The sequence below is a fragment of the Ziziphus jujuba genome, chromosome 7 (assembly GCF_031755915.1).
Source record: "Ziziphus jujuba cultivar Dongzao chromosome 7, ASM3175591v1".
Lineage (NCBI taxonomy): Eukaryota > Viridiplantae > Streptophyta > Magnoliopsida > Rosales > Rhamnaceae > Ziziphus > Ziziphus jujuba.
The window spans coordinates 6,471,908-6,494,456 of NC_083385.1; the positions used below are offsets into that span (position 1 = coordinate 6,471,908).

The 22,549-nt window shown below is 32.2% G+C and overlaps 3 protein-coding genes across 3 annotated transcripts; all 3 read right to left on the minus strand.

Annotated features, from left to right (window-relative positions):
- Positions 1-327: 327 nt before the first annotated feature.
- On the minus strand, positions 328-1,080 carry LOC132804446 (uncharacterized). The gene has a single exon (XM_060818848.1). It carries the CDS (start codon positions 1,078-1,080, stop codon positions 328-330), a length of 753 nt encoding a protein of 250 aa, XP_060674831.1.
- A 3,009-nt stretch (positions 1,081-4,089) lies between these two features.
- On the minus strand, positions 4,090-5,559 carry LOC132804447 (UPF0481 protein At3g47200-like). The gene has a single exon (XM_060818849.1). It carries the CDS (start codon positions 5,557-5,559, stop codon positions 4,090-4,092), a length of 1,470 nt encoding a protein of 489 aa, XP_060674832.1.
- A 6,031-nt stretch (positions 5,560-11,590) lies between these two features.
- LOC125423979 (UPF0481 protein At3g47200-like) lies at positions 11,591-13,147 on the minus strand. The gene is made up of 3 exons (XM_060818850.1): positions 12,824-13,147; positions 12,359-12,705; positions 11,591-12,218 (listed from the first exon to the last, which is right to left on the minus strand). Exons 1-3 carry the CDS (start codon positions 13,145-13,147, stop codon positions 11,591-11,593), a joined length of 1,299 nt encoding a protein of 432 aa, XP_060674833.1.
- Positions 13,148-22,549: the final 9,402 nt, after the last annotated feature.

Consider the following 22,549-nt stretch of genomic DNA (forward strand, 5'->3'; position numbering starts at 1 on the left):
AAGGGTCAGACCAATAATTCATACTATTGGCAGCTATTCCACCACCCATGAATTAATAGCATATGAATGGTGACCTAGAATTATTAATACCATTTTGGCACTATATGGCACTAATGGATACTCGAAGAGTCGTAGAAATTTTTGTAAAGCATGTCAATGTTATTCTTTATTGATAGGACCTAAAAAAAAAATATGTTACTTCGTTTATCCAACTCCGTTTGATTCACGAGAAAAAGAAAATGAAGTGAATAAATTTCAAGATTTTAAATTGGCAATTGTTAGTTAATTAGAAGACATATCCTTGATACTTGCAATGACTGAAACAACTTAGAACAAAAGTACAAAAAGTGCAACAATAGTAGAACTACTTGTCCAAAGATCCTTGAAGTAAACGCTCTTAAGAGTTGCCTTGGTAACGTTCCAAAAATTGTCATGATGCTCATTAAGCTCTTGGCATATACCACCACAGCAGAAACTTGTTTCCACAATCTGGTCGCAAAGCTTGTTAATCAAATTTGCTACTGCATCATTGTTACCAAGCAAGTTATGAACCACTTTATTCTCAACCAGCAATTCCACATCTTCAGCTGTGTTGATTAGTTGATCCAAAAAGGAAACATAATTATAGGTATAAGTCTCAATTGGATAAACACATTGCTTCAGCGCCATAATGTTTCTCATGATGCATTCAGTATCGTCTTCTACCTTGAATTCAGGGACCTTTAGTTTCAAAGATTTCCAAGGCATACACTTATGTGTACTCTGTTCTTTCTTTATCTCAGCTAAGCGTTGATCCTCACATGGCATGAAGTTCACCCCTGAACTATCTAGTTGCTTTACAGTGTAGAGATAGCTTATATTGCCAGCATAAATGGGATACCTTCTGTTTGGACACAAGAATTGTCTGACCAAATTGGTGAAATGTTTGATTCTCTTGAAGTGTTGCATTTCCTCATCCAGAAACTTTCCATGGCTATAATAATCAATGAAGAAAGCACAGGTTATCTTTAGAAAGAAATTGTGCCTTTCACTTTCCTCGCGGAGTTGGGATGGATAAGGAGGACTATTATTCATGTCCATTTCTTTACTATTTTGTGGCATTTTTAGGAGGATGAAGTTGAAAAGTTCAGTCAAAACAAAAAAAGGGAGCTAATTTTCCAGCATTATCAAGTCCAGCTCTATAGCTTTCCTTAGCCATGTAGTTTTCAATATATAATCTTTATCATACTTTGAGATTTCATAGTTTCTCAAGAAGAGCTCAAAGACGAAGCAAGCATCTTTTAGAATCACATGGAACAATTGGTCCGGATCATTCCCAAACCTAAGTGTCCCTGCATAGCTACGCCGGATGAGTTCCTGGTGATCCCCATCTTCCATGAAATCTTTGATATCATCCACCGAAATGTGTTTATAGAAATCTTGTTTCCAGAATTGGTCGTGATACCTGGTTTTGTGGTGTTCCATGGATTTTAGTTTCGGGTTGCCGTAGTGACAAGGCCCTATAGATATTAGCTGGGGAGTATAGGCTTCTTCCTGTAGCTGTCGGATCTTCCTTGGAACTCTGTGGATCCAACATGAAGAATTGAGGTCGGGTTCCAAATCCTCTGGAATGTCAATTATGATACGCTGATCTTCATCAGCGCAAGCCTCCTTTATTCCCATATATTTCAAATTGTCAATGTTCTTTTTCTCTTTAGAACTGCAAAAAAACCAAACAACAAATCAATTAGTAAGAAAACTGAAACATATATAGTGTAATCAATTAGTAAGAAAAATTTTGATATACTGTGCCTTCCTTCATAGCTTAAGTTTTTTCCTATGAAATTTAATCACCAATTCTAAGGATCCAATCATATATTAACCGGCCACTCCCTCTAAACTACTATTCCAAACACAACCAGCTTAATTGTTGAAAAGCTTAAATAATGAACCATACATATAGAGATATAGGTTTCTCGTTTGTGGTGTTTTTTTTTTTTTTGGTTGGGGGTGGGGGAGGGAGGGGTTGGGTGAAGTTAAAAAGGAAAGAAACAAAAAAAGTCTCCAAGAACCTTAAATGCTTGGATTATAAATGGTCTTTTGAAACCATTTTTCATTCAACCATATTGAAACATTAAAGCTAATAACAAAGGGAAGAAAATCAAATTAGCATATCAACCTATGGACGGAAGCAACAAAATTCTTGAATTGGAAAAGAAAGAAAATTTAATTATGGCAAAAGGTTAATAGAAAAACCGATGGATAAAAATTGGTTACTCCTTGATGGTACAAATCGACTGTGGGGGGTACTCAACAGAAAAACAAACAAGCTACAGAGAATAGAGGTCATTTAAGAAGGTTGCATTTTCTTAATATATGGTTGCTTGTAAGGACGCAATTAGCTAGTGGTTTAGGTAAAATTATGATCTAAGCTTCAACTTAATATTGGCCACATATACATAAAATTAGCTAGTGGTTTAGGTAAAATTATGATCTAAGCTTCAACTTAATATTGGCCACATATACATAAAATTAATTTTATGTAAAAATATGTTCTTTTCCAATATTGGCTTTATCCAGGAAGGCCGATGAATTAGCAAGTATTTTATAAATAAATGACCTTACCCGAAATGAAATTTTAAAATGCCTCATATTTTAAAATGGCACTTATCTTTATTTGGTAATGATTACCTGGGGATTAGTTCTGGGTTCAATGGTGGTGATGAAACTAACCCAATTCTACCGCCCCTAAAAAAATAAAATAAAATAAAAAAACAAACATATTCTGAAAACAGTTGAGTCTATCGTTTTCAATTTCATGATTTTAGAAAAAAAAAATTAATTATAAGTGTGAACACTTTATTATTATCAAAAAAAAAAAGTGTTAACACTTTATAAAATCAACACCGAAAAGAAAAAAAATAAAATAAAATAAAAATAAAAATAAAAATTTTAAGCCAGTGCTTATCCCATTGTTGCTTATCAATCGGGCTAGACTATGTGGTCAAACTATTATATATATACATATATAAATTACAGTCCAAGCCCAGTTTCTTTTGTACAAGTCCAAGCCCAGGTTTTTAAAAGTACAAGACCAAAGTCCAAGCTCAGTTTTGATTAGGGCACTTTGAGATTGGGCCTCTTTGGGTAAGGTACTCGCTTTTTTGAAGGCAAATCTAATCTGCTTCATTAGCCTGTAAACAGGGTTAACTACACCACGCATGAGGAATATTGACAATATTTGCTATTGATCAAACTATGTTGCTTGAAATTAGATTTCTTTTCTTTCATCGAAAAATTAGGTTCTTTAAAATGCCAATTCGATATGAAAGAAGACGTTTCATTTATCCAAATACGAGATTTTTTCAATCTCATTACTGTCGGATAATCACCCTTATGACCTCAAAATTGGGAACTTCATGTTGAAAAGAAAATTTTTATTTTTGTCAAATTATATAAATTTATTTTTGGCCACTTTCTATAAGTTTTTCTTTTCTTTTTAATTATTTCCTTTTTCTTTTTACAAAAAGCTTATTTTAACATATGGTTGCAGATCTATGTTACCATGTGTCCCAAAAAAAAAAAAAACAAAACAAAAAATCCTTGTTACTATATAAGTATTTTTTTTTTCTTTTTAATTATTTTCAATTTCACATGCGAGTCTCCTCTCTTCATCTGTAAATAAAAAAATAAAATAAAAAGTGCTACTGCATGTTCATATGTATACTTAATACGTGGCCCCGTCAAATGGAGGGGGAAAAACAAAAGTTAATATAAGGTGTGCTAAGGTTCATATATTATATTAGCTTTTTTTTTTTTTTTTTCCTGAACAACACCTTATATCAACTTGAGAATTTAGAAAACTATAGTGTTATAATTATTATTATTATTATTATTATTGCTGCTTTAGTTATCTTTTTTTTTTTTATAAAGAGCTTTAGTTATCTATTTATTTTGGGTTAAGGCAGAAACAGTCATAACTAGAACAGCAGACTAATTAAGGAACCAGAGTTGATCTTTTACCTAGATAATTAATTTAATTTACATTTACATTTTCACCTATGGGGGATTATTTAACGTCCGTACATACGTGAGTCCTTGATCTGAAACTTAAAAGAAGAGACCTCTTGATAGTTGAATAGGCAGAGAAGAGGAGAATACGAGGAAAACAATCCCAATAATCGTGGAACTAATGGGGAAAAGATCCTTGAAGTAAACCCTCATGAGGGTTGCCTTGAAAAAGTTCCAGGGATTGTCATAATACTGGTTAAGTCTTTGGCGGAGACCAGCGTAGAAGTAACGTGATACCACAATTTGGTCACACAGTTTGTTAACCATGCGAACCACTGCCTCATTGCTGCCTAACCAGTTGTGAACAATTTTCTTGTCAATCATAAATTCCACATCTTCAGCTGTGCTGATGAGTTGATCCAGCAGGAAAACATAATTGCAGATAAAAAGCTCATCCGGATAAACAAACTGCTCCAAAGCCATGACATTTCTCATAATGCATTCGGTGTTGCCTTGTACCTTCAGTTCAGGGATTTCCAATTTCAAATAATTCCGATATACACCCTTAAACATGGGATAAGGCTCTCTTTTTTTTTTAATGTCAGCTATAACTCTATTCTCTTTGCATCTCACAAACTTCACCCCTGCCCTACTCAGTTGTGTTGCAGTACAGAGACAGAACATAGCATCATCCTTCTTTGGAAACTGATCACCCAGAAGCATAAACTTTCCAACCAAATCAGTGAAATGTTTGATTCTCTTGAATAGGATCTTAATTTCACCATCTTTTAAATCCTTGACGAGATCAGCAAAGCGGATTTTGTGAGTGGATTTTGTCATTTGCATGTATGTTGTCTCGGCGAGAAGTTTTCCAAAGCTGTAATAATCAAGGAAGAATTCGCAGGAAATATTCTTAAAGAAATCGCTGCGTTTACTTTCCCCATTTAGCCCTGATAGATAATGATTATTCTTACTCTCTGTCCCATTTTCGTCCTCTGAGTAGATGAAGTCAAATAGTTCCTTGAAAACAAAATATGGGAGCTGATTTTCAAGCATTATCAAGTCCAGTTTTATACCTGCCTTCAGCCATGGTGTTCTCAGTATGTAATCGCCTGAACGGTTTTCATAGTTTCTCAAGAAGAGCTCAAAGATGAAGCAGGCATCTCGTAATATCATGCGGATGAAGTCAAGCCGATTATTCGCAACAGCAGGAACAAAATCAAAGGTCACTGCATCGCTACTCTGGATGCGTGGTAGTAGATTGTCCATGAATTCGATCCTTTTTCCCTCCTCTATATGTTTCCATGAGTCCCGATTCCAGAATTGTTGCTCATACTTGAATTTCTGATGCTCCATTGCATTCAACTTTGGATTGCCATGGTGAAGAGGGCCAATGGTAACTAAATGCGGAGCGTAAGCTGCTTCGTTTACCTTACGGAGCTTCTCTGGAACCCTGAAGATCCAACACGTATTGTTCAGGTCAGGTTCCAAGTCCTTTGGCATGTAGACGATGACCGGCTGATCAGGCAACTCCTCCTTTAAAACAGAATGGTGTGATGGTGATGCCATTCTCTTTCCCTCATGACATCCAGATCAATTAGAAAACAGAGTAAATCAATTTGGGTACATGTACATGTACTTAGCTAGCACTGGACTATTTAATAGTTATTAATTTGAAAGGCAATATATTTTCAGTCATTTCTCCTCAGTAAAAAACTAATAAGTATTGATGGATCACATATGGCTTCAAAAATGGCTTACCTTCCTAGTTTTTTCCCTTTTTTTTTTTTTTTTGGGTTAAATCAAGCTTTTTCACCAATTCCTAAGCCACTTTAGTTTACTTTACGTTTATACCAATATAGATCAGATTACTTATTGGGAACAAATAGTGGAGCATATATATTTATTTCTAAAATACATAAACAAATGAAAAGTAAGCAGAAAACTCCGTCCAGTGGCAAAGTGAATGCTTTTATAGTGGCAGAGAGCAAAGCTCGTAGTTGTCGTAAATGTAAATTTAACTGGACAAGTTGCTTGCAATAAGTGAGGTTGGCTTAATTCATTTCCACACCTTTGAGATTTATTAGTTATGAGTTCAACTCATCCCTCTACTCCTTTAAGTAGAAATTACTGCAATCCATATAAAAGAAAAATTAAAAAAAAAAAGAAGAAAAAAATGAAAAATTTCTATCTTTTTTTTTTTTTTTTTTTTATTAAAAAAAAAAACTGCTATCTATGTAGTATAGAAATTAACATTTGGATATGGATTTGTTTCTTTTGATCTTTATTTATGCTTTGTATTTAATCATAGCTATTTATTTCTGATCTATTTAATTCAATGACTAAAATTAACGATACATTATTTTATGGCACATGATTTTCATATAAACACTAAAGCCAATGTCAAATAACTTTCACATGAGTACTAAAGCCCACAAATATGCATTTTTTTTAATAGATTATAAATATGCAATTGAAGTTACTTTTGTTTTTTTTTTTTTTTTCCATTAGAAAGAGAGAAAGAAAGACACACACAACAGAGAAAAAGAGATTGGTCACCATTGAAGCCCCATGTCCACCTCTTTTATTCCTCTTTATAAGAATACTCATAACAGTGCACTCAAATAATATTACTTTTGATATGCTTCAAATGGTTGAGAAGTAAGCTCCCATCACAAACAAAAAACACAAAAAGAGATTGGTCGCCATTGAATCTCTCCACTTTCACCTTCAGCCTCATATCAGTACATATATATATACACCTTATATATAAATATATATTGCTCGCAAAAATATATATATTTTACTCATACTTAGCATACCTTTTTTTTTTTTTTTTGACCCTTTTCAAATTTTTTTTTTCTTGTACTGTGGTGGTCACTATACTTTTCATTTAACTTCAACCCCGGCCGTTTTTCTCTCTATCTATTCCTATCACTTCCATGTTCTATTCTCAATAATCTGAACTATCTCTAAGAATAGAATAGTGACCACCACAGTACAAGAATTAAGCATTTTAGCAACTTTGAAACTATGAACAGAAGTAAGTCTCTATGAGTCGTTAAAAAATATGAGCCAATTCAGTACAACCATGAATTTACATATTTAAACTACAAATACAGAGACATGCACATAGAAATGCATAACAAATAAAATAAAGCTTAATTATAATGTCTTGAGTTGTTGTTGAGCATCGTAACTGGAGGAGAATTCAGCCTCCAAAGTACATACTTTCTTCATTTGTACTACTACTAAATATCTTGTGTGTTCTTGTTTTATAGACTCTAAAGAAATGATCCGTTATAACCAAAATTATATAAGGCAGGACAATGTCATTCTTTTAATTGAAGTTATAATGAATGATAGCTCACCAGCATATAAAAGATTATCAAAAACTCAAAAAGATGCACTTACAAGCACAGAGAACGTCACGTATGGTATCAAAAATCAAAGTACATTGCAAGCCATATATGCACACAATTTCATGAAATTTGACCAAAAATACAAACGAAACAGAATGATGACAAAAAGAGTTATTCAACTGACCAATAATATTGTTGGATAAAAGCTGGGCGATTCCTTGCTACCACAAATCATGAGATGAGGGAAGTTATGGATAGAGCCTTTCAAGTGCCACAACTTCCCTCATCTATATCTAACTCCGAAAGGACAAGGTCTAAGAGCCAAACCAATCACTGATACTATTGCCAACTATTCCACCACCCATGCATTAAAAAGCACATGAATAATGATCCAGAATTAATAAATACCATTTCGGCACTATATGACAGTTAATCCATACTTGGAGGGTAGTAGAAATTTTTGTTAAGTTTGTCAATGTTACTCTTTATTGATTGGAACCCCCCAAAAATTAAAATGTTCTTCTTCATAAATCCTACTCTGTTTGGTTCGCGTGAGGAAAAAAAAAAAAAAAAAAAAAAAGCGTTGAATTCAGGGACTTCCAGTTTCAAATGGAGAAACACAGTGTTCCAACGCCATGACGTTTCTCATAATGCATTCTGTGTTGTCTTCTTCCTTGAATTCCGGGACTTCCTGTTTCAAATATTTTCGAGGTATTATACACTTATTCGTACTCTGTTCTATCTTTATGTCGGCTAGGCGTTGATCCTTACAGGGCACGAAGTTCACCCCTGCTCTAGAGACAGCTGATTTGCCAGCATCAATGGGATACCTTATGTTTGGACACAGAAACTGTCTAACCAAATCGATGAAATGTTTGATTCTCTTGAAGCGTTGCATTTCCTTATACAGGGGACCGTGCATTATTCACCGAAGAAATCTGCTTGATCAGTTTGCAAACAGGGTAATTACACCCATGATTACCAAACAAATATTCCACCCACATGAGGAATATTGACAATATTTGTGATATAATCTAAAACAATATTGCTTGAAATTAGGATCTTTAACATGACAACTTTAATTGCCTTTAAACAAGATCGTATCTATATGAAAAATATAAGAAGCTTCATTTATCCAAATGATGGGATTTTTCCAATTTCATTACCATCTGGTGGATCTTAAAAATTGAGGATTCGATAGAGTGATTTTAAAATAGAGAGTTCAAATTGTAAAATTTTGAAATTAGATGATATTTAAATGTAATTATTCCTATATTTTCTATATATATTTTTTTTCCTATTTGGATTTTATATTTAAAATAATAAAAAAATATTTAAATAATGTGTCATTGACAAGCCAAGTAGAAATCCCTTCCTATAAATTCCTTAGAAAATGCTTACGGTGGATATTTTTAGAAATATCTTTTCGATTATCCTTAAAAGACATGCTAATATGAAAGTACAAGTCAGCTTATAAATTTTTTCTTGAAAAAAATTTTAATTTGTCCTTTGAGTCCACTTGATCATACATGTTGATTCTTAATTTTTTTTTTCTTTAAAGAAAAAAAAGAAAAAAATTAAAACTAAAAACCTAATAATAGAAAGTAAATCCATAGAAACAACCAATTAAACAACCATTGAAGTGTTATGTGGGTTCCATTTAGGTCAATTTATCCCAAAAGATAGGTTATCTACGCCATATATATATATATATATATATATATATATACAAAGAGACTCTTATTCAAGATTTTTGCATTTTACTAACATCTAGGGACTGTTAGATCTTATTAATGGTGAAAATCTGATTGGGCTTTAAAATATAATGTGAGATTTTTTTTTCCTTCCTCTTACTCCACCTTAACCCCTTTTCCATCTTTTCTTTCTCATCTTCTCAAGCCCGAAATATCAGGTGGCTTCCTCCTTCCCATCTTTTCTTTTTCCTCTTCCCTTCCCATCTTTTCTCTTTTCTCTTCTCGAGCCCACATGAAAATATCAGGTGACTTCCTCTTTCGGTTAAAACTCCATAGATTTGGATTGTATACAAAATCAAAAGCTTCATAAATTTGGGTTGTAGAAGAAATCTGAAACCGAATTCTCTGTCTTCCCTATTTTGCACAAACATAAATTTATCTATCTTTCCATTGATGTTTGAGATATATATTTTATTTTATTTTGATCTTTTTTTTTTAATAGCTTGTTAAGAGTGTTCAATTGGAATATAATTTATCTTTCTTTAATTTTAATACAAATCGATTACCAAGCATTAGCAATCTCTGAAAATGTGAAAAACTTTACAAGTGAATTATGATTTTTTTTTTTTTCATGTGCTTCATGTATTCGAGTTTGATCAAAACAGAGTTTCTATGTATGGTTGTAGAATAACAGAAAAGGAAAATAAACGAAGGAAGCCACCTAATATTTTTACGTGGATGCAAGAAGACGAAAACGAAAAGATGGAAAGGGTTAAGGTAGAGTGAAAAGAAGGGGAAAAAAAACTCACTTGATATTTTAAAACTCAATTAGATTTTGGCCGTTGATAAAATCTAACGATCAATATTATAATCTTGGATGTTAATAAAATCTAAAAATCCTAAATAAGAACCTTTATATATATATATATATCCATAATACTACTACAGTCATTATCTACACTATATATATATATACAAATATATATGTCTAAAAGTATGCGTATTACTTTTAAAATGATTATATAAATTTTATTTATAAAACCAACTTCCTAAAACAGACTTTTACAGACTTCTTTTTGTTTTTTTGGGGGTTAAATAGTTTGGTTTCTAATACTGACTTAGAAATAAAATAAGCAGCATCTCACATTGATGACAACAGCAGTGTGCACTCGTTATATATTTGGTGAACTTCCAAGTCCCAAGCCCAACAAGACACTTACACAAGATTGTGAGGTGGTTGGCATTTTACATATTTATCCCCTCCAAACTCAATGACGGTAGCGGTAATGCGGTATAACTAGAGAGATAATAGTTTTAATACCTGTTTGATAGAGTTTTTTTTTTTTTTGGGTCAAAAGTTATATTTGAAGGCCAAAAGCTCTTTTGTTTAAAAATAAAGGTGTTTGGCAAAACTCAATAAGCGCATGTTTATAAAAAAAAATAGTTTTTTTAAGCTGTTTTAAAAAAGCCCAAATTTTATTTTTTTTTAGAAAAACTTCTTTTTTTCTTAATTTATATGAAAACTTAATAAGCATTTAATGCAGTTATTTTAATTTATATAGAAATTCATTGAACATTTAATAATGTTTTTTTTTTTTTATAACCGAATACTTATTAACTTTTTAATAATAACTCTTTTTTAAAAAAATTTATTATATAAAGCTCTAGAGATTAAAACTCTATTTTCATCAACTATATCAAACGGACCCTTAATAAGAGATTTTGTTGTTAGGATTTTACAAATCCATAAACCAATTATGCCAATATTTAGTCAAAAAAAAATTAGGCTGCAATAAAAAAACAAGAATTTAAAAAAAAAAAAAATTCCTTGTACACACAATCAACCAAACGTTTGATTGCCTATGTATTCTAGACTGTAGAGTGATAAAATGTTGGGGATGAAAATTTCTTTTTCTTAAATCATATAAACTTATTATCAGACACATTTGTAAGTTTGTAGAGAAAAATGGTAATATTTTAATTTTTAACATACAGATTTCAGATCCTCATATGTGTGGCTCTTTTCTTTAACTTGAATTAAAAATAAATTAAAAAATTTACACTTTTTTCTTCCAGTAAATATTCAATCAACCTTTTTGCCCCCAAGCCTTTTATGTGATGAAAATTGAAAATCAAAACAACTATTAACAAAAATATGCTCATGCTCAGTTGTTTTATTTATTTATATATTTATTTTTGGTTCAAGCCGATAAATACGATAATTACAAGATGAACAAAACTAGACACGTACATCTGGATAAAATAAAAAAGAAATAAAAACAGTCGACTTAGTAAGGAACCACACTTGATATTTTATCTAGGTAGCTAATTGACATATTTTCCTTCATACAAAGAAGAGATTCTTGATGGTAGAATAGGTAGAGAAGAGGGAGAACACAAGGAAAACAAGCCCTACGACAGTGGAACTGCCAGTCCAAATATCCTTCAAGTAAACCCTCTTGAGAGTTGACCTGGCAACATTCAATTTTTTGTTGTGATGCTTGTTAAGTTTGTCGCAGATATCAGTATAGAGGAAACGCGGGGTCACAATTTGGTCGAGAGTATGTTAGCCAAGGCAGCCACTGCCCTGTTACTGCCAAGCCAGTTCTCAATGATTCCCTTGTCAATAAGAAAAACCACATCTTCAACGGTGTCGATGAGTTGATCCAGCACAAAAATATAATTGCAGATACGAGGCTTATCTGGATAAACAAACTGCTCCAACGCCATGATATTTCTGAAAATGCAGTCGGTGTTTTCATCTACCTTCAATTGAGGGATTTTCAATTCCAAACAATTAATCCCACAGCACCCATTTAACCAACAGCAACCGCGGCCATTCCACCAACAGCGATCGCGGCAATTCCACCAGCAGCACTTATCATCATCCTTAACATCAGGCCAAATCTTTATGCGAGTTAAATATGTAGCATCTTTAGGACACCCAAACGCCACCCCCGCATTATCCAGTTGCTTGACAGAATAGAGACAGCGGGTCAAATCATAAGAACTCTTGGGAAACTCATCTGTTTTGTCATACATAAACTTTCTAACCAAATCAGTGAAACGTTTGATAGGTTTCATTTCGCTCACCAATTGTTTCTTTTCCTCCTCGGAGTACTTGGAGAAAGGTTTATTTTTGGAATTCTCCTCGGTGCAAGATTTTCGAAAACTGTAATAATCATTGAAGAATTCACAGGTAATTAGTATTAAGAAATCGACAAGTTGATCGCCTTCATTATTCTTTAGCTCTGGTGGATAATCAGGGATATTATTAATATTTATGGACGGATGATTGAAGATGAATTGAACAGTTGAGTGAGAACAAAAAAGGGAAGCTGATTTTCCAGCAATATCAAGTCCTGTTCTATAGATGCCTTAACCCATGGACTTAATATGTATTCCCCTGAATATTTCTCGTCTTCTTTATTATCTTCTTCATCGGGAGGTGAAAATGGATTTTCGTGGTTTCTAAGGAAGAGCTTAAGGATGAAGCAGGCATCTCGTAAAATATTTTTCGGGTCCTCCCAGTACTTTTTCGAGTCCGTCCTGTACTTTTTCTTATTCTCAGGCTCAAAGGTCTCTTCTTCATAGCTACGCTGGGCTTTTTCCACAAGTTTCCCATCTTCTTTCGTGTTCGTGATCTCGTGGATCAAAACCTCCTCGTTAATAATGATTACAGATGGACCGTCTCAGGAATTTTTCCATGTACTTGGCTTTATAATGTTCCGTGGCCTTCAAGTTTCATTTGCCATGGTGAAAAGGCCCAATTAACACTAGTTGGGGAGTGTAAGCTGCTGGCCGTATCTTCCGGAGCTTATTGGGAACCTTGTAGATGATCCAATCACTCGTATCTTCCCCGTCAGCTTCCGATTCCTCAGGCCTCTTCATGCGATATGTAACAGAGGGCACCGCTCTACACCTACCTTGCAGCGCTGCACGCAGATCTTTGTCAATGTGATGTTCCGGTTCCAATTTCTCTGGACTCTTCATGATGGGAAGCCTATCAGGTGACACCCTTGCACTTTCCAATTCCTCTGGATTAATGTCGATTGTTATCTGCTTATCAGGGAAGTCCTTTAAAACCTTCTCTTCTTCCATATTTCCCTTTCCCCAGCTTCAACAAGTCTATAAATGACAAAACAAGCAACGCAAATTAATTAGGGGATACCATATGCTAGATATATGAAGGTCGAACTTTATTTTAAGGACCAACAAAAAAAAAAAAAAAAAATCACAGTTATTATTTATTTATTTATTTTCATAAAGATGGTCCATTGTTCATGATTCCTGAAAATTGGAAGAATATAAGGTGGTGTTTAGTTGCAGGATTCATTAATGGAATAGAAAGTAAAAGAGAGTGGAATAAAAAAAAAGGGTGGAATGGAATCAAATTTATAGTTAAACATTGAAATCAACATCTCAGTGATCGATAGAAATCATATTACTTTATGTTTTTTACCAAAAATCTTCTCCCATTTCTTTCTCCACATTTTTTATACAATTTATAACCAACAAAAAAAATAAAAAAAAAAAGACAGTTATTTCATACAATTAAAGGAATTGAATTAAAAGCATGAGTTTGTTCCAATTTTTTTTTTCTTATGAATTTATTTATGTGCAAATTAAGAAAAATAAATAAAGATGAGAATCTGTGCCCACAAATTACAGTCATGACCTGACCAGTGCGGTCTTTGTCTTCACACGCCTACAGGCTTTTTGCTTAATCTTCTATCTTTTCTTTTGTATTTTTTAATTAATTTTTGGTATATTAAATATAGCAAAGACACTTGAATAAAATTGTCCATTTTAAAAAGGCAAAATTACTCATTTAAATATGAGGGAGAAGCCATAACTAAGAATATCTCCATAGTTCTTTTTATTGTAGTCTATATGATATTGATTTTGGAAAGTGTTCAAACTTATATGGCATTTTCTTTATTTAATAAATAATATTTTGGACAATTTCTCTCCAATAGATTATGTTTAAAATGTTATGGAATGCTGATGTATAATTTTTTATTTTGATATTATATCTAATTAAAAAAAATCAAAAGACCGAGCAGCATTTATTTTTCTTTTAAACAAAAGTTAGTAAAAATAAATAAAATACTGACTAAGTCTATCTAACAGAGCTTTCAAAAGATGACAGTGTCCTTCACAGTTTCTATTTCTTTTGTTACCATATCAATTTGACAGAACTAATGCACAAAATCATTGGAAATGATATTTTTAAAATCTTATCTATTTATCTGATGTGATAAAGGATTTTTAAATGAACAGAATCAATGTACATAGCCATTGAAGATGTTTAATTAAAAATCCTTTACCATATCAAATAAATAGATAGAGTTTTAAAAAAATAATCTCCAATAGTTTTGTGCATTAGTTCTGTCAAGCTAATGTGGCAATAAAAGAAATAGAAACTGTTAAGGACACTATCTACTTTTGAAAGCTCTATTAGACATGCTGAGTCAGTATTTTATTTATTTTTATTGACTTTCATTAAAACAAAAATAAAGGCTTTTGATTTTTTTAATTAGATATAATTTTAAAATGAAAATTATACATCAATATTCCGTGACATTTTAAACAGAACCCATTGGAGAAAAATTATCCAAAACATTATCTATTAAATAGAAAGAATGCCACATAACCATGAATTCCAAAATTAATACCATATAGACTTCAATAAAAAAAAACTATTGAAGATGTTCCAATGGGGTGTGATCTATCGGGAGGTCTAATTGAAATCAACCCTAAAACGAATAACGAAGAAATGGAACAAAATCAAAGCATGTATGTGATAAAAATATAATTAAAAACAAACAAAAAATAAAAATAAGTAAAGATATGTGGATCGAAGCCATGCACACAAATACTTCATGAAATTGGACACTATTAAAAAATTTTAAAATTAAAAAATTAAAAGGAAAAAGGGATAGAAATTCATGGCATAAAAATGATAGGACGACTGACCTATGTCGTATAGAAAACTGGCAGAGTCCCTCGACACTGCAAGTCGAGTTTTTGATGTAGGAAGTGGTGGTGAGAGTGGAAAGCTAATATAGCCGTAAAGGTAAACTGTAAAGTTTTGTTTTATATAAGAAAAAAATGCAAGAGAAAATAAATAAAAATTAAAGAACATAGGGTCATGGCCCCACCCTTACCGATATGGGTCTTCGAGGTAGCAGAAAACGACCTCACCTATTTTATATATATTTGCAATCTTAATCTATACTAGTTGTTCTAAAATATTAATTTATAAGATTTAGACAGATGCATGTTTATGGGGGATCAAGTTTAATTGGAATTATTACCAAAAGAAATAAAAAAATAAAAAGTTAATAAGAATTAAAAAAGGGCCCAATCTCAATTAAATTTTGTGTTGTTTGCTTTATTAGTCGTGAACTATGTTGATAACTGTATTTTGGTTTTTAAATTTTTTTTATTTGACATTTTACTTTTTATATATCATTTTTAATGCATTTTGATTATTGAAGTGTTTTTAATCTCATTTGTAGTGTCAGGACCGTTCAAAATTCTTTACTGGAATCCTAGACAAGTCTTTATCTCAGGAAAACCCTACCGGACTATCCAATGGAAAATTCGGCAGAACCTTCTTTAAGGGTTGAACTTACCACAAACTTCCTGCACTGAAAACACACTTTTATATACATCACCTTATTCCTCCTACCTTATTACAATTTAATTCCACAATAATCAACACTTCCATAAATTAAATAGGGAACTAATAAAGTATTTAATAAAACATATTCAATATAATATACAGAACATCATAGGGTACAATTAAGTATGAAAGTTATATAACAAAGGGTAGAAAGGAATATTACAAATAGAAATAAATGAAAAGAAAGAGAACTTCTCGAAACACGACAGCAACAAAGGTCAAGCTCGCTCCAAACATATACCAATCTTTGTACATAGGGAAACGGATTTAAAAATATGAGATGCTAATCATCTCAGTGAGTGACTCAATCTACTATAATTATAATAGTATTAATAATCATAGTATACTTGATTAATTAAGAATAAATAAGTAAATAATTATTAATTGAAAATAATATTTTCCCTCAAAACCCTAATCATTCACTCTGTTGGAAAGTATTTAATTCAATATAAACAGTGTCAAAAACATAATTTAAATAATTACAAACAACCATGTAAAATAAGTGGTAAAAATATTATAAAATTTATTTTGAAATATTTAATCAATCTATATAATAAAAATATGGCAAGATGCATTTTAGAAACATTGATTTAAAATAATTGACGTAAAATATGAATAAACACATTTTAGAAAAATACTAATTGGAAATAGACACTTTAAAACTTTAGGATTTGAAATTTATATCTGAAAAAAATATACTTGACGCACCACACTATATACCAGTGATGCTCTACGATACCCAACGTCCCAAGCACCGTCCGACGGAAAGTTAAAGAGAGAAACTTGCATACGGTTGCTTCGGCGTCCCGACAGCGCCCCTGCTTAAACCGTTATCCCGGCTATGAAAGGGGGCGGCTATGGCCAATATCAAACCTACCTGTCCTCAGTCCGATGGCAATTCACTGGAGACATTATAACCTGCGTGCTAATCTACATATACAGTACAGAACACCAGTACTGTATGAGTGCGTCTAAAATCAATTACTAAATTTATTAAAATACCAAAATTTTCCAAAATTCACCGTGGGAATTATACTATTTTTTAAAATCCACATTCTCTTAAATCCTCATCATAAATCCATCGATATAAATTTCATAAATTTCAAATCCATCAATGAAATTAACAATAATTTAAAATAAATATTCCTTCAATTCCTCAAAATTCAAAATGTAATTAAACCACAATTTCTTTTAATTCCCAAATATATTTTTGGCACCCAAACATTTATTAAAGTAACATAAATTGGCAATATAATTTAGATGGAAATTCTCTTAATATTAATTACATAAAACATAATAATTTAAATCAATATTTCTTTCTCAAATCTTCAAAAACCAATTTGAATCAAATATGTCATTTAAACCTCATAAAATCCACAATTAAATTCAACAACAATTTAAATAAAATTAAAATCACAATTTCTTTAAAATTGAATTTCATAAAAATAAAATGTCCATAATTTATCAAAATCAAAATATGCTTTAATGCCACATATACATTTCAATTTATTCAAATTGTGCCATCAAAATTCCAAATATAATTTTATTAAATATTTAACACATAAAAATATTAAATCTAAACATTTAATTATCATAAAATAAATATAATTTAACACCCAAAAATAATATTGAAGGTGGGTCATTCACTTCGAGCACGCAATTCAACCAAGATCCTCCATAGGATCGATTCTACAATTCACACGTGTTCCTAGAACATTGACAATACACAAACCGATTAAATTAATATTTTAATCGGATAAATTATACACGGTTACCCGGAGGATTTAACACAAATGTTAACCAAAATTCACAAATAATATATGGAAACGAAGCTTACAACACAAGGATTAAGGATTGACCCTTACCTTCCGGAGATCGAACCCGAAGTGGCCGAAATCTCGCCGGGAAAGTTTCAGTCTTTAGGTCCCCAAATCTCACAAACCACCATAAATTGGAGGAAACTGACCTCGGATTTGGGATCAGGGGGTTTGAATTAATGGGAAAACATGGGCGATGTGACCAGGAACTCATCGGAATCAAGTTTTCCGACGAGCCACCGTGGTCACCGGAAACCGTCATTTCCGGCGGCGCGTCTGGTGGCTATTGGCCGTGCCTTTTGGAGGAAAGATAGATTGAAGGACAAGTGAACGGATGGGACCGACGGTGAGGCAAACGGATGTCGGAATAGGAAGAAATCTACGCAAGAATGTTTCATTGCCACTGCCTGAAAATGCTTCGATCCGGGCGCATTAGAGGTCTATCGGCGGTGGAATTTAGTGTGCTGGTCGGAAATGAGGAGATGGATGTGGTGGGGTGGCCAATGGTGACTATCTCTCATCTCTTTCTCTCTCCTCTTTCTCTCTCCTCCACCTCACTCCTCACATCCCCACACAACCATTTACCCAATCAAAATGCCTCCCGTGGGTGTCACTGTGCACTCACTGGTTGGCCAGATTTTGACACGTGGCATACACTGTTTACATATTCAAAAATAATATTAAAATAATACGGTATTCGAAAAATTTTGCGAGTTCATAGCTTTTTAATCCGATTTCCAAATTAATCGTGCCACTAGTCTATGAACTTGTATCAACGAGTACTTCACAATCATGCACGAGTTAAAGCTCAACTTTGCACGAACAAAAAGTCAACTTCGATATCCCTTGAACAGTTCGGATCTCAACTTATTTTGCCCATAACTTTCAAACCATAGTTCCGTTTTCATCGTGCTACTAGTTTACGAACTCGAGCCGATACGTACTTCGCAACGGTGCCTCGGTCAATCTAGAATTCTTGCCGAATCAAAAAGTCAAAGCTTGATCCTTCTCGATCAACGATGATCAAATCTGATCAATCTTGGTCAACGTATAAAAATTTCAATGTACTTTGGGATGGGTGTTACATGTAGAGTATTAAGGTATGTAGTATATTAATATAACAATAAAATAGTGAAATTACAATATCAAAAAAATACAAAATTTTCACATGTTGCATCGAAATATATTAGAAATTGAAATTTAAAAAAACTAAAATGCCAAAAAAATAAATTCATGAACCAAAATGCTATTTTGACATAGTTCAAGAAATAACCAAGCTAACAACCTCAAATTTTCTTATCAAATATTTATTTTATGTAAATATTTTTATTTTGCATGCATGTGTTTGTTTGTCACAAGCCATCTCGAAGGACTCTTTTTCCACAGACTTTACCGCTCTATGTAATATGATGAGTTACCGGTACAGCTGTCTAGATAAAGAATTTACCAAAAATAAAAATAAAAAATAAAAAAATGAAATGCTTCCAACTAGGAAAAACTTTATTGTGCTCCTGGGACCCAACTCGCCACTCTTTGGGACGTACGCTACTGTTTTCCATGAACTTGACCGCTTTAGATACCTATACGGCTGAAGAATACCAACAAAAAAAAAAATACCTGTACTAATTTTCTTTTTTTCCCATTTTTAAGAATCAGTTCTTTCTTTCTTTCTATCTTCCTTTCTTTTTTTTTTTTTTTTTTTTGGCCCTTTTTTGAGTCAATCAGCTTTGAATTTATCAAATATCAATAAAAAAGAAAAAAGAGAGGTATTCAATTGCCGTTAACCTATAACGTACTCAAAATATATATCTATATATGTATATATTTTTTTTCTTCGCAGACATATTTCATGGTTCTCTCCTACAACCCAAACTTAGATATAACCTTATCACTTTATCCATCGCAATTTCTTGAATTTAATGGTTAGGTCGTAAACATTTGGCTCGTCTTTGTAGTATTGCCTTATTCTTTTATATTGAGAGATGCTAATTGATTGTTTGGTTGTTTTCCATTAAAAGTTCACTCTTTAAAACTCGCACTCTAACTATGTCGAATTGATATATAATATCTTATTCAAATGATAATTTGACACTTTTACTTAATTGCATATAGAAGAAGGAAATTAGCATGAATATACACAAGATTAAAAAAATCATTTCAAAGTATTTTTAATTTTATTTATATCTTGTTAACTATAATTAAAAAAATAATATAAATCCTAAACAAACAAAATGAAAACTAAAAACCAAGAATGACCTTTTTTTTTTTTTCCCTCCAAACAAGCTCGAAAAAATCAAGACACATGCATCACGTTTTCTATGTCATTATTTGTTTTGTCAGGACCTGTCCAAAATTCTTCGTTGGAACCTAGACAAGCCATGATCCCAGAAAAATCCTACCGGACTCTCCAATGGAAAATTCGGCAGAACCTCCCCTAAAGGTTGGACTTACCACAACTTCTTGTACTGAAAACACACTTCTATATACATCACCTTATTCCTCCCACCTTACTACAATTTAATTCTACAAATTTGTAGCACTTCAAATAAATAACAGGAAATCAGTGCATAATTAATAAATGTCTAAGACAATATACAGAGCTTTATCGAGATACAATTAAATATGAAATTTAATACAACAAAGGATAAAAGAAACAATACAAGATAGTGAAGAAAAGTAAGTAAGGCTCCTTGAACTTTCAGCAACGAACAAGACATCGAACTCGCCTCTGGATGATCAACATCTACTAACCTGGGTCTAGGGGAACGGAATTTAAATACATGAGATACTAATCATCTCAGTGAGTGACTCTAACTATGACACAATCATAATAATAATAATAATAATGTAACGATAAAATAAACTTGATTAATTAATAATAAATAATCAAATAAATAATAAGTAGCTGAAATATTGCTTTCTCTCAAAACTCTCACATGTCACTCAGTTGGAAAAGTTTTCCTTTTAAAACGGTTTCACAAAACCTAATAATTGTATCCCAAAAATCAAGGAATAATTAATTAAATAAATTATAAATAAAATACATTAAATTAAAGATCTAGAATGTATAATAAGAAACAAGAATAATTTTAATAACAATTATTAAATTGTACACAAAGTGTCATAAATAAAATAAGCAAAATCGTAATAAATTTACATTAAAAATAATCAAGAAAATATTAAATTAAACGGAATGCAATAATTTAGAATGCACATAAATACAAATATTAATTTAGAACTCAATATATACATTGAAACATTTTAAAATCTAATAATTAAATTTAGAATAAGACATCACTAGATAAAATAAATAAATCATAAATAAACTTGTCTTAAAGAAATTTGGCATAAAACAAAAATAAACTCAATATATAAATTATAAAATTTATTATTTAAATCAATGAAATAATCAAAAAAACATTTTAATAAATTTTAAACCTCAATTTAAAATAAATAAAAGAATACAATAAAATTCATGTTAAAATCTCAAAATTTAAATCAATAATATCAACATGGTAAAATAAAATTCTAAAACACCAATTTGAAATAATTGATAAAAACATGAATAAATATATTTTAGAGAATATTAGTTTTGAAATAAACAATAAAAGAAAATTAAATACTTTTAATTATAAATACGATTTTAAAGCGTTTTGGTTTGAAATTCATATCGAGAAAATAATTTGACGCACCACACTATATACCAGTGATACCCTATGATACCCAGCATCCCGAGCACCATATGACGGGCGGTTAAAAAAAGAAACTTGCATACGGTCGCTTCGGCGTCCCGACAGCGTCGCTGCTTAAACCGTCATCCCGGCCATGGATTGGGGGGGGGGGGGGGGGGGGGGGCGGCTTATGACCAATATCAAACTTGCCTGTCCTCGATCCGATGGCAACTCAGGGGAGAAATTATAACTTACGCGCTCATCCACATACACAGTACAGAACACCAGTATTGTATGAATGCATCTAAAACAAATAACCATATTATTTTAAAAATAACAATTTTTCCAAAAATCATCATGGGAATCATATCATTTTACAAATTCATAATACCATTTTTTTTTTAATATCTCCAGCATAAATCCATCAATAATAATATACAAATAACTTTTCCCAAATCATAAAATCAATCAAATAATATTTCAAGGGCATAATTATATAATTTGAAAGCACCAAACTTAAACCAATATTTTTCTTGAAATATTTAAAATCGAATCATGCCCAAAAATAATATTAAAATCCAAATACAATTAATTAAATTAAAACACCTTGCTCATGCATAATAAATTCAATTAAATCACAATAATAATAATCAAGAATGTCTTAATAAACCAAACTTTCATTTAGCATCAATAAGTATATATATATATATATATATATAAGACTTCACCGAAATTGATAATACAATTTACCACAATTATAAATAAATTCCACCACATGAGCATATTTTCTAAATATTAGATTAACACAAAATAAATATAATTAATCACCCCAAAATAGTTTTAAAGGTGAGTCACTCACCTCGAGCACGCAATTATACCAAGATCCTCCATAGGATCAATTCTACGACTCACACGTGCTCCAATTTTCGTTGGACTCAACTCGACCAAAGGTGGCTGGAAGGTGGACGGAAGGTTTTGGCCGAACTTCCTCCTCTTCTATCTCACAAACGGCTCAGAATTTGGGCAAATGGAGGTTATTTTTGGATTGAGGGGGTTGAAATCTAGGGGGAAGGACTGGTCTCACGGCCAAGAACCGCCAAAAAATGGCCAACTGGAGAACCACCAGCCGGTGGCTTTGGGGCACCGATCCCGACGCTTCCACTGGCCATTTGGCCAGAAACTTGGCCACCGAAGTTGCCCAGCCATGGGCTGTCACGCTGGCCGGTGCGTGCCTCATTTCAATGGCTGGAGAAAACAGAAATAGGAAGGCCCGAGAGGGAGAAGGAGAGAGAGGGAGAGGGAGGCGATGATGAATAGTATTCCA